We start from the raw sequence: 13,838 nt of genomic DNA on the forward strand, positions 1-13,838 counted from the left end.
AAAAATTGCCTTACAGTCGTCCTAATTAACAGACGTTTCAATGGATGTGGCTGAGAAGTTTGTGCACTGGCATCTCTGCTACATGAATAAAGTGCGCCGCGTACCGGAGTTCAAATCCAAACCATGCAGGTAAATTTGACATATGGGTTTTAGTTATTTTTAAGTGGGGGGGGGGGGTCATCATTTTTTTTAGTCTGACAAAGGGGGGGTCATCTTTTTTTCACGAAAAATGCAGGGGGGTCTATATTTTTTTGAACACCGGCGACAAGATTTTGCCGGCCCCCCCCCCCAGCCGTAAAAACTGAACGCTCCCTAAGCTTTCTAAATGCATGGAAGCTCGGAAAATATTGTCCAGCCTTGGAAAGCGGACAAAAATTATATCGGCATTCTCCCTCCCGAGATCCATCTCTGGTATGACCATTCATCAGTGGTCTATCCTTTATCATTGTACTCAGATGCTTCCCGATGTAGCGTCTATCAAGATGAATACCGGTAATCAGTGACGTCATCGTCAATGAGAAACCTTGAATTTATTTTCAAAATGGACTGTAGGATGCAATGAGCACTACAGCGACTGACGCATGTCAGGTTTTTCAGAAGGGAAGGAAGAATAACAATGGGCACTTAGAACATTTCAAATTAGATTTTTCCATCTCAAAGGTGGAATCAAATTTCATTACAGGACCTGAATTAGGTATCGGAATAATTTGGAGCGCATGTGAGTAATTGGTTTCTGACTTCCGTGCAATTTTCAGTAGTCAACAAACTTCTTACAATGTTCAATAAAGTGAAGGGAATTGCATCGGGGATTCAGGCCCCGGTCTGCCATGCTCTCTTGATAATCTAAGTGGTTCTTTTAAGGTAATTCTTACGAGTGCAAACCGAATCCCATAGATGTGGATTTAACAGGTTTTGTTAAATTAATTGAATTTATGGCTTAGTTTGCAAATTTGCATTGTTGTTCATTTTTTTTCCAGATAGAGTAGGCCAAATTAATCAGATCAAGGGGCCGTGATAAACATGCAGACAAACTCCTGAAAAACCATCTGCATAGAATCACAATTTTCCATGTCTCTTCCGAAACGACAAAACGCAAAGTAGCGTGTAATACGCAAAGTGGAGCCTCACCAAAGCTAGTTCTCTATGATTTTGACAGCAACTGAGAAGTTAAAGTGGTGTGGCGACATTTTTCACAAATTAGTTTTTTTACCGACTCGTCCATTGAAACGGACCGGTCGGCTAGCTACCGGTGATGATCTTGAAATATACCCACTCTCATCAGATTAGATGAAGATAAATTTCTTTGACTTGTGGGTGAATCAGTTTCTTCAAGCTTGCGAATGTAGGAGATTTATCGTAGCTGATGATCCACCTCTGACCATATGACACCATATTATGCAGATGACAGTAGCGTTTCTAACACTACAATTAGGTCATAAGGGAATCTTCACACCAAAAAGACACACCTATAAAAATCTTGCCATTCTATTTTTTACAAATGAATATGATGCTGTTGTGCCACAGTGAAAACACAGCACGAACTCACTGCTACCTTGATCATGAAAAGTGTAGGAAATTAAACTGCCTGCCTACCCGAGGCAAGCAAATTCTGGCCAGGCAGGTGTACATACATATCGTGAGAAATTACAGAGTACCTGCCGCGTAACTGTACCGTTAATAACATGTATACTAGTTTCATCTTTTAAGCACCTCGGGTATAGATAGCAGGACTCCAAAACTATTACGATACTTTTTTAGCTTACCTCTTGCGGGGGAAGGCGGGGCTCATTTCGAAGTTCATGAAATAATATTTTCACAGGCTTATATTTGTGAAAATAAAAAAAATTCTCCTCAGAGTTAACTCTGAACACAGGAATGGCGGCCATTTTGAATTGCAAGTGTTGTTAAAGGTATACTGTCAACTGTTCCAATTTTGCCACAGTTACCATGGAAAGAGAAAATCTAACCAATCACAGATTTTAAGCGGGTGGCCGCTTTTTAAAAACAGCGCCCTCACATGGGCATTTTGAATACCAAGGAACGCCCCTTTGACCATATATGGGCATATTTAGATTACAGGTGACTGTATACCTTTAAATATCGGGTAAAACTTACGCGAACACCAAAGTTTGCACCGTAACCCTGCTTTTTAATCTTAGTTTCGAAAGGTAATGGTTTAAGTTTCCTCATGCAAAGTTTTCGCAAAAGTTTAAGTCTTCCAATTTCAAGACACGTACTACCTTAAAGATAAGAAAAGTCATATTCAAAAGTGAGCAATGCAAACTTGGGAAAACTGCTCATCTCCCTGCTGAAATCTTTATTTCAAACATGAACTACACCATCTATGCGAAAATTCTGAATGCTTTTCTCCATGCAGGCCTGAGTTCATGATTATTCCCAGGAGGGCAGTAAAATGCACCGTTATTGAACACCGCAAACCATTTCAACATCATGATTGGTTTTGTACATGATAACTCCTGGTTTGTTTATGTACACCTGATGCCTAAGATTCCCATTAGAAAGACTGCTGAATGTTTTTTAAAAAGTGGTTCAAAATACAAGTTTATTTGCCGAGTTACTTGGTTATAATGATGAGTCATGTACTGAAAATGTGAAATTTCAAAAACCTGTCATATCTCTGTTTACTGTGTTACATTTTTCGAGTACAACTTCACATAATACTTAGCTTGATAGAAACCAATTTATTCCTTTAGGAACTGCATTCAAAAGATGGTCAATTCCTAAAATGTTTTATAACCCTACCACACAGATCAGACAGTAGACTGTGGTACATCTGTTATACTGATGTTTTATGTACCATTGTGGGGGCGGTACTGTCTTCAAACAGATAATCTGTCATCCTTATACACAGAGATAAGTCATATCAGCAAACGTTCGAAGAAAGCAGAAAAACATGAGGGTTCTCATGCACAGCATCTATTGTAAATAACTGCAAAGGTTTCAGAATCTACTGACAGTTAATGATACATCTTTGCTTGCCAAAGTCTCTTGTCTGGGCAGCCCCAAAATCAGATGGTATCAAAATCAGGTAGTTAAGTATGGGACCCGTGCCAGTGGACGATGTTACTGGTACAGATCAGGCACCATGACACTATGATACAGTGCTAACTTCACTTTGCCTACTGAGATACACTGATCCATTTCCTTGCCTAGGCTCATGTAACCCTTTCAGAACCCATTACCAGCCAGGCACAAATATTTACAGCAGTAGCTGGTAAAAATAGCTGTGGATTAAAGATTGAAGCTTTACACAGTTACCGGACACCTGGAAACTCGAGTCCACATTATGTCATTTGCTACTTTGAAAGGAAAATCTCTTTTTACATAATTATGGTGTAACCATGGTATTGGTATCTATGACACTTTCATTGTACAGACTGAATGGAGTGTGTAATCTTATAACAACAAATTTATCCAGCAGCTCTTGTTACAAGCTTATGACATAAATTCTCTGATACGTTCTGACATTTGTTCCTAATGGCTGGAAATGTTATCTACAAATGCTGTTTTACATCTCAGAAATTGTTACCTGACGGTTGGTGATAATTGGTATCTCAAGGCAGGCACAATGATAACATTCCCCAGGGTGAAAAGATAAAATACACGCTGAAGGTGAAATATACATAGGGTTTTCATCAATTTTGAATTGTCAATTTCACACCATTTCTTGTGCAGACACACACTCCACATCTTGAAACATGTCATTTTTTGCTGATTTGTTAAAAATCTACCAGTAGTAGCCCTAAAAGAGCCTTAATAGATACAAGAATATTAAATGATTTATACAAGAAATGTAAATTTTGAAAAAAAAATTATTAAAATATCTGTGAGACAGTCTCCCAATTGGACATCTGAAATTTTGAGAAATTGAAATTTTCATAATCAGAAAAGCATTAAATTTGGTGAAGTTGTAATCATCTCTTTTATAAGAAAAATGTGCATGAATTAATAACACGCCAAACTGAAGTGATCAAACAAAAACTTAGCACTGATAAACTATTGGACCTTGATGTTTGATACTCAACAGTGATATCCATCATTGGAAAGATATCTTCCTTCTATCAACTTTATGTTTGGTAGCCTCCTTCCTGATCTACCTCAGAGAAAGTTTGAGGTATGTCAACTCTGTCAGTCATAGCATTCTGTTGCTAGTTTCCCTTCAGGTATGTTCATTTTCAAAAAGCATTATTTGATCAGCTTGTCTAAAAATTGTGGAATGAATTAATTAAGCATTTTACCATTAAATATGACAAACAAAATATATTGACCAAAAATGTACATAGTATTAAAATCTTTATGAATAAAATTTGCATATCCACATCAACTTTACTTATTTAAAAACTCTCTTGATGTTGAATGTACTGTCAAAAAACTATTCCGCATCAAAAACTGTTCTATCATGAATTTTTTTGATAATAATTAAATACCTAATTGTGACAGACAAAAAGAGTGGTGTAACTGTTCGGTGTATAACATGCCTAGTGTGGATAGATGCAACAGACTTGTGCAGCCTATACAATTTACATTTTTGCAAAACTAGGTACGATGGTGTTGACATTTTACCGCTGAGCAAAATTGCCAAATACAAATCAAGCAAATCCTTTGACTCAATGAAATAATGACAAGGCTTGTTTTGGAACAGATTATTGATTTCCTTGTCGCAGTAGGTGTTGGAGGAATTTTCTCAATATGCAGAACACTGTTTTGATATGGCATTGACAGATCAATTCCCTTATCTGAAAAATGTCATGTTTTGCATAACTAGGTTACTGACACATTTTGAATGTATTACTTATGTGGATCATTTTGGATCAATATTAGATAGACTTCAGAAAAAAATATTCATGATAGCACAGATTTTAACAACAGGCAATGAAGAAGCCACCCTTTTATCCTTGCACCCCCATTTTCAATGGTAGGACCCATCTAGACAAAGAAGAAGAACAAAGAATATTATTCTGTGAGATGAAAAGGGGTAATTTAAACAAGGGTAAATGAGCGCTTCCAATGGCACAAGGCTCTTGCTAATCTGCAGTGAAATTCTGTATGATATTTGCTGCCTGGACCCAGTTTTTGAAGCAGTGAACTCCTCTGTCCTGGACTTCTTTCCGTCCCTGCTCTGTGATCACTTCGCCATTCTCCTTGATGACAACAAGTTTTGGAATGGATTTTACGTTGTACATAGTCTTCAACTCACTGTAAGAAAGAAAGATTTAAGTACACGTAATGTAGATTAATACATTTCAAATACAGTCCCAGTGATTGAGAGGATTTGATGGTCTGGAAAATTCTTTATACTGACATCTGAAAAATATTCAATATGCTGTTCATGAATAATAAATTATGTAATTTGCATAATATACAATGTTACATCTAAAAGTTATGTGATTCTGGTGATGTATTATTTTCTGTTGCTACGACTAAATAATTTGTAACAATATTTTTATAATGTATGCATATACACAAGATATTAAGGTGCTCAGTTTTTTGGGTGATTTCAGGTTTTCAACCATGATTGGTAATTATTTCATTTCAAATGGTATTACGATCTGGTGTGCCATTACTAGTGGCTGCATACAGATTTTGTACCATCATTGAGGCAAATTTATTTTGCAAGCCATATACAGGTAATGCTGAATATAATTTTTTAAATAGAGTCTACTGTCAGTTGCTGTAAGCTTTTGCTAATAAATAGGTAATAGCCATTTTGTTTACCAGTATGTTTATTGGAACCTGACCATTTTGAGTTGCTGTTTATGAATAATTTGTTGCATCATATGTCACATATTGCATACAAAAGATACTGAATAAGCTCCAAAGCCTGTTAGCTAATAATGCAACCCCTGCAGGTACGTCCAGTCAGACTTAACATATTAACTTATGATGAGAATGTTTCCTGTCAAACAGGAATGTTGTATGTGGCTGATCTACATCGAAATGAAAATACCAAAGTCTACCACTGTGTTGCTGGTAAATTAAATTATTGTATCACATCTAAGACTACCACCAATGAAATGCAATAACAAGTACACCCTTTGTCTTTGTAGAGTTGAAATGGTGCCAAACACCAGTGAAGTATAAACACTTCCCTATTTAGCAATAATGTGAAAACTGTTTGATTACTTGACAGACAAGATTCTGTGAGTTGGACTGTGTGATCCTGCTAGGCGCTGAATAGCAATGTATATCTTTTCTGACTTGTGTAGACATGAAAACAGAAGCCAGGTGTCTTCACTGTAAACATGGTACACGGTCCCTCCACTCCTCTTTTGTGGAGGGACCGTACATGGTAGTAAAGCCATGAAGTTTAGGAAGTTTACTATGTGGTCCAGAAAATAGGCACATTTCTCGGAAATTTGGGTCACAAGTATGACATTTGTCAGTATAGATTAATTAGCGAAACTGCTACACAATAGTACTCAAATGATGCACCCTGTTCTTAACCCAGACAGGGAAACTGGGTATTGTATGCATATGAATTGAGTGGCTTAATTGTTAAATTCAGCATGCAATCAGTTTATCACCGTCTATTCCGTGTATATTACCATATATGTTATCATTTGACCACTCACTGTCAGTATGGCGTGTGTACAAACAATAGAGTGATGAAATTATACATCATTGACACAATAAACTTGATGACTGTTGCAGTGTGCGTCTGTGACACAGCATATCCATATATGGCATTCTTATATGTTTGACACACTCCGTTGTTATTTTTTTTCATTAATGGCCATGGCTTATAATCAAATACTACCACTGTGACATCTGGCATTCATTTAAAAAACACGACAATATTTTCAAAAATCTTTGTATTTTCTCTATCTAATATTACAATTGCAAAAAGGCTCTTCATATGGGGTCGCGGTTCAATTATATTTATCTGCTTATTAATAATTCTGTTACATATTATTACAAAGTAACAATTCAATGTCTATAAATTGTAATGTTGTACCTGACGGTCTGATTCTTTCATTTCACCATTATACAGAAAACTACATTTCCTCTCCCATAAAGGGAACATGTCACGGAAATTTATTTGCGTTGAAACGAGAGTTGATTTGTTTCTTTCTCATCATGGATTATTTCTCATACCTATGATGACATTACTTTTTAAAAGCTGCTGACTGTCGTCTACGCTATAGAATTTCAGCGGAAGACAATTATTCTGTTGATATTGAGAATGCAGGGACATCCAGGAATATAATTGTGTTTCTAAGTATTCCTTTGTCTATGTGTACATCAATATTTATTCAATATGCATTTCATGAGAAACTTTTGAAAAAGATAAATAGCAGTTTCTGATGAATCATCCGCTGTTTATATCTCAAAGTCATTTATCATTTTGAAAGAGCAATTTTTTGGACATTCTGTTTTGCCTGATGGCAACAACGGAGATAGTAGATTGATTTGAGTTTAAAATAGCCCTCCTTTAAAATCAACAGGTTAGGTACACACATACATCTGCTATGGACATTGGATTAGGCTAAAGCCAGCAATTGGCAAATGATGGAAAACTGCAGACAATCTGATTAAACTGTCGGCATGCCATCGGAATATTCCAATTGTTGTATTCACGGAAAGCAGTCTTATCTGAAATTGATTTTCCTGAAGGTTGCTGGCAGCTCACACAAAGACTTCATGTGCCGGGCTTTTCTGCTGTCAATGAAGTATGCATGAGACGTAGTCACCATTAATGACTGTCTAGGAGCAGAAACAAGATATTTCTGTACTGAAAGCCATAGGAACATTCACAATGTGTAAGTGACGCCCCTCTAGGGATTAACTTTTACAGTGAGTAATATCTGTTTAGGAGAAATCATCATTTTGTTCACTACATTCTCTGTATTACTGATGATATCAATCTGATAAACCTTGGTTGCAACCATACAAGTACCTAGGGATGTGCTTCACTCTGTAAACAAGTTTCCATTCAAAACCACGTTTAAACTTCAACTTTTGATATTGCAGTTAGAATACATTTTAAAACTCTATCTGCTCCACACTTTAAAATTAAAATGTTCCTATCCTTGCGATGTTAGAAATTTCTAATAGAAGCTGTCATAATAATTATGCATATATTTCTATTAGCACTCTTAGAAAGGGGAAAAAATGCTAGCCACATTGTATCACATTACAAAACAAATTAAAATTTCATAAAATTTATGCTTGTGAAAGTTTATTTTTCTTTATTTAGGGTTGGTAGAGTGGCAGACTTTCATTTCTTTTTAGACATCAAAACAACCATAGAATATAAGCTTCAACTTCTGATATGAATGTGGCAAAATCAAACATCCATCCCCACTACCAACAAATTAAGTTGCTCTCCATCAAACATTTTCAAAAATGTCTTTTCATTATTATTGTTATCTATTTCTTAAAAGCGCGCTACACTTCGCGTCAGTGCTCTGCATAAAAGTATAACTCACAAACTACAAACAGAAACTATAACATCTTTCAAAAGACAAGACTTGAAGTGGCGTTTAAAAGACACAATTGATTTGTCATGGACTGTATTGTCAAAGGCAGTTCATTCCACATCACCACATTGGGTCAGCAACTGAAAATGCACCAAAACCATAATGTGTAATAGTATCCATTGTACCACATCTAGTTCGAAGCAGTTTGTCAGAAGGAACTTGGGAAGGAAATTGACACAGTGACCAGAAATTCGTTTCCTGCCTTTTTTTCATAATTTTCTGAATATGATTTGCATTAGTAAAACACCTTTACAATTCAATTTTATTGGCAGTAAAAGATTTATAAACCTAGGTATGATTGTCTTCCTGTCTGAAATAATTGTTAAGGCTAGTAAAAACTTTTCTCATACTGTTCATTATTTAAAATTCATCATAGGATCCTACCTCTGAGACAGTGTTATATTGACTGTACACGGAATGTAGAGGATTCCCTGGTCAATCGGAATCTCCAATAATGCCAAAGGCAATGAGAGATTTTGTCGAAACATGGTACATCTCCGTATCTGAGAATTGGGAGATCAATTTCTGTTACTGTACACATTCTCGACTATTTTTGATTTAGTGATTGTTTATTTCTGTGAGTGCAATCTTCTGAAAAATATTGTTATTTTATTCCCTATTGTTTCTTAAAATACCAGTAGTTCTTATTGCTCTCACTGACAATTGTTCTGAAAATTGTTCTATATCTTTTTCAAGCTATATAGATATAATCAAATGTATAAGACAACGGATTACATTTACCATTGATGAAATGCAGACGCCTCAAGGACATTTTTGAAATATGACAGTCCTTTATAAAAACTTGTTAATCTAAGCTGACTTAATTGAAGTTTTTCATGTGAAAATTTTTCATTATTTCATTTATGTAATATTACTACTTTAATCAACCTTGACCCCAAAAAGAAGACAAAATTCTATGAGAAGTAAAATACTGATATAGATACAGAATTGAATAAGTTTGTCATGATTTGCTGTAAAGAGATACAAATGTACCAATATGCATATTTATTAATATTATAACATGATATAGTGTTAGGATGAAAGAGAAAAATAAGAATTTTCACTGTTATTTTTCTCAGATATGTCGACAAGCTGTTAAAATTACATCTGCAATGAGAGATTTTTTCAGCAATGCATAACATTTTCTTCATAGTTGAAAAAGATCACTCAAGATTTATGACATAGACCCGCCTAAGCACAACACCACGGTACAATGTTGACGTTTGTATTGTGCAGCATGTCAGAATTGTGACAAAATGACAGCAGCAAGTACCAGCCACTTGCTTGGTGATTTGGTCAAACCTGGTTGCTTTGATATTTGGCTATTCCTTGTTGGTAAATGGGATGAAAGGGCCAAACGTCATACATTTTACAAGCATCATTTTACTTTTTATTCTATATCAGGATTGAAAGAAAGGATTTTTATTGACTGAGATCATCAGGAGTTTTATGTGAAATGCATTCTGAAATTTGTATTTTAATTTTCTGTTGATACTTTCCACAAGGAAAATACTAAGAATTAAGGTAGCAACATAACTTATAGAGACACTCAGATTTTATTTTTTCTCAGTTATAGAAGTCCCAAACCCAAATAAAGTATATATTTTCTGAAAGCCCTGATATTGGGGAATCCGACCGTGCACAGTACACAGTCATTATTTGTATAATAGTCACATGACAGGCGTTTTGCTGAACCTTCCAAAAATCGGTTTTTCCACCCTATAGCATACACGCTGCAAGATTTCCAGTTGAAATTTATGCATTGACAAGCCTCAGCAATACCCTTCAAATCCATGTCTGCAATTTTTTCTCCGAGTCTCGATTCAAATTATATGGCGCGACAATTCCAATTCCTTGAAAAGCACCTTAGTCTAACACCTTCAATAGTGCATAATAAAAAAACAAAGGCATATAAAGGAAATCCCAGACATGGATTTGAAGGATATTATCAAGGCTTGTCAATGCACAAATTTCAACCAGAAATCTTGCAGTGTATTTGCTAAGGGGAAGAAAAAACAATTTTTGGGAGGTTCAGCAAAACGCTTGTCACACGACTATTATGCAAATAATGACTGTGTTCTGTGCATGGTTGGATTTCTCACTATCAGGGCTTTTAGAAGATACAGTGGTTGGGAGAAAAAAATTAAAATCTAAAAGTGTCTATAAGGTATGTTGGTACCTTAAAATCAGGAGTCACTTAGCAAATTCTTACATTTACCTCAAATTTACACAATTTAGAATTTAAAATTGCTGCCACTCTCATGTGTTTTATACATGTTTCAACATTCATCCATTCCAGCAGTAAACTGGCAAAGAATTTTCAGATTAATGTCAGTGAGAAAATCTGTCCCTGAAGCACATTGCTGTATGTAAGGCATTCTGTCCTGAAAGAAACACTTTCAACTGGATATGGCAACTAAGCAGCAACGTGTCAACTTCATTCGCATGCAGCTGTATAGCTGAAAGGCTTGACATCTGCCATGTAAATGAAATATTGGAATCCTAAATTTCATGTCGTGCAATATGGAAATTGATTTTCATGAAAAATGATATACTCATGCTTGTCATGCATTATGCATTTTCCAATATGTTTTTTTCAATAGTGGAAGGAAATGGAAATATTTTTTTACAAGCTCATATTACTGCTTTGAGTTAATGCAGGTGATAGATTGAGAAAAAATGTCTGTTATGAAACCATCAATGCTGACACATATGATTAACAACACACAGTATTTGTCCAAATCATTTCTGGGTTCAGAATCTTAACGCTTCTCACATTTCATGATGAGATTCTAATATTGATCCTTTCATCGTGTTGAAAGACAGAGGCGATGGCAAAATGCTGTTTCAGATTCTACTGACTCACTAATTGATGATTCTGTAAATCTGAATTGATCATTTTGCCTATAACATCCTCATCAACACTTCCTGCGATTTGAAAAGGTCACTTCTTTGGAGATGTTTCAGACATTTAATGGGAATTCACCTAGATTACATACTAGCCGTGATGCCTGTTTGGGCGTACACGATTTGTATAATATGCCAGTGGATCCGAGCACAATTTTGTGAAAAAATATTTTCAGACATTTCTGTTTTCTTCCAGAAGACAGAAACATTCACAGAAATTGCATATTGCCAAATTATTTCACAGAAAGGTCTACTGAAATACCGGTATCGTCTTTGTTAAAATATTCATCGAGAGAATTATTCTGGTCTATTTAATATTGGAGAGGTATTTTGGGAATCAACAAATTAGTGACATATAACATTATTTGTTGTTACAGGATGGAATTTCCTACAAGATATCAAATTCTACAGAATGTTTTAATTTGTTTGGTTTATGCCTTTGTCGATGATTTCATTCAAATATTATGACACAAGCTAATTCAGGTATACCCACAGGATGGAACTGTATGTTTCTGTTGGCTGTCCTTGTGTTGTTCTTTTTCCATCGATCTGCACAAAGAGTGTCTGGCACTGTCTTCAGCAAGAATTGATATTTTGAAATTAAATGAGGACAATAAGATAATATTTGTCACTTGCATTTAGATCTTACTGGCTGATGTCATCAATTAAGATGAATAATGAGAGCTGTATGATGTAATGCTGTCACTGTTTGGTTAGAGAATGACTTAACATATTAGAAGTGAAATACATGAAGTGGATGATTCATTACACTGACTAGTTAAATGTATCTTTTTGAACATATTGTCATGGCGGAGGTTTAGTGGTCAACGTAATACCAGGCTGTACAAAAAAATACCTATGTCAGTGTGAGTAAAAAATGTTTGGGTCTTGGGGAGACGGGGTAGGGTATGTTATGTATAATGGTGACACAAGTACATGCAAACTTTGAAACTGTAAACTATTATGTACAGTGTGCTGTACCTTCCTTGCAGTCCTCAGTTGTATGAAAGGTTGGTGTATCAAGGTGAGGTTCACATAGACAACAGAAGCATTGTGCTGAAAAAGTCAATGCAGCCATGACATGAAACAAATATGAAAACATAAAACACACCGAATGACAAGCACAGAGTAAAATGGAAAAATTATTTGAATTTTTTATGCGCTAAAATATTATCCAGGTAATTCAAGGTATGTAAGCAATATGGCTTTGGCTTTCTGTTAAAATTGGCAGACTCATTTAAGTTATTCAATAGTGTGAGATTTTGAGCAACAATTATACGATAGAACACGAACATTCTAAATGCTTGCAAGCTATATAGCCAGTGAAAATCAACTGTTTGGATCCATTTCCCTAATTGTACACTTTCATTTCAGCTATATCATCAGGTTTGTTGAAATGTCATAGGTTCTTTCAATACATGTTTTCACGTTACTTAAGCACGTATGTATCTGCAGGCCCTCTAGGAAAAAAAGATGCCGTCAGGGAGTGAGAAGGTATATGTATGGTTGAGAGTCGATCTGCATTCCAAACCAAAGAGCACAATATATTATTTGCAGAATCTTAGTCCCGGGGCAAAAACCCATTGCCTCAATTTTGCATGCTTTTTCCCATTCTGCGTGTCTATGGCAGCCATCCAGATTATGTGATAGAAGGCTGACGGTGTGATATTGCAACAATTTAAAAAATATATTCTGCCTAAACTTGAAACTGTCTGGATCTGCAGTTGTAATGAACTTTTCTACTTTCTTTACTCGTTAAACTCAACATTTACCCAAACTTTTATATAAATATAGATTACTATAGCAAATATCCATAGTGAACACAAGGGAAATGTTTGTTGAAAATGAATGTTGAAATCCCACCTACACCCTCATCTCCTCAAGGATTGTTGATATATTAAATATCAAAATTGTAAAAGGAAACAATTACACACAGTATGTACCATGCGTACAATATGTACCATATCCTCATACATCTCATACTTTTTATTTTGATTATTGCAGACAGACTTGCAACATTTTCTAGAAAGATCATTTTTGAGCTCACAACATGATGAAAGGTAACACCATAGCAATTATTATGCAGCTTGTAAATAATTTGAATGTATGACATCTGAATGATACCATCTGTATGAACCTATACCCACCAACTTTAAAAACAATCTGACAAACAGTATCATAAATTTTGACCAAAACTGAGAAAATTGGCAAAAAAACCCAGTCATCTATATGTATACTAATTTCATCATCTTTTGAAAAAATTCTGAAAGAGTTCATCCCGATGAACCTTGTACTATTCCTACAAACAATGGACGTCAGATGACTGACTACTGGCAACAGTATGATCAGCTCATGTCATTTTAGTAGAGCTAAGAAAGCAAAAAATCTCAATCCAGACATTTTGATCTGTCTGCTTTCACGATGAGACTG

General features: G+C 35.4%; 1 protein-coding gene across 4 annotated transcripts in view; it reads right to left on the minus strand.

Annotated features, from left to right (window-relative positions):
* Positions 1-2,274: 2,274 nt before the first annotated feature.
* LOC139138616 (nucleoredoxin-like protein 2) overlaps positions 2,275-13,838 on the minus strand; it is a 30,212-nt gene continuing 18,648 nt past the window's right edge. For all 4 annotated transcript variants that reach the window (XM_070707064.1, XM_070707066.1, XM_070707065.1 and 1 more), the window contains exon 3: positions 2,275-5,217. In XM_070707064.1, the coding sequence (XP_070563165.1) occupies positions 5,046-5,217 (172 nt within the window). In that variant the 3' untranslated portion in view covers positions 2,275-5,045. The remainder of the gene's footprint in view (positions 5,218-13,838) is intronic.

The sequence above is a fragment of the Ptychodera flava genome, chromosome 8 (assembly GCF_041260155.1).
Source record: "Ptychodera flava strain L36383 chromosome 8, AS_Pfla_20210202, whole genome shotgun sequence".
NCBI lineage: Eukaryota > Metazoa > Hemichordata > Enteropneusta > Ptychoderidae > Ptychodera > Ptychodera flava.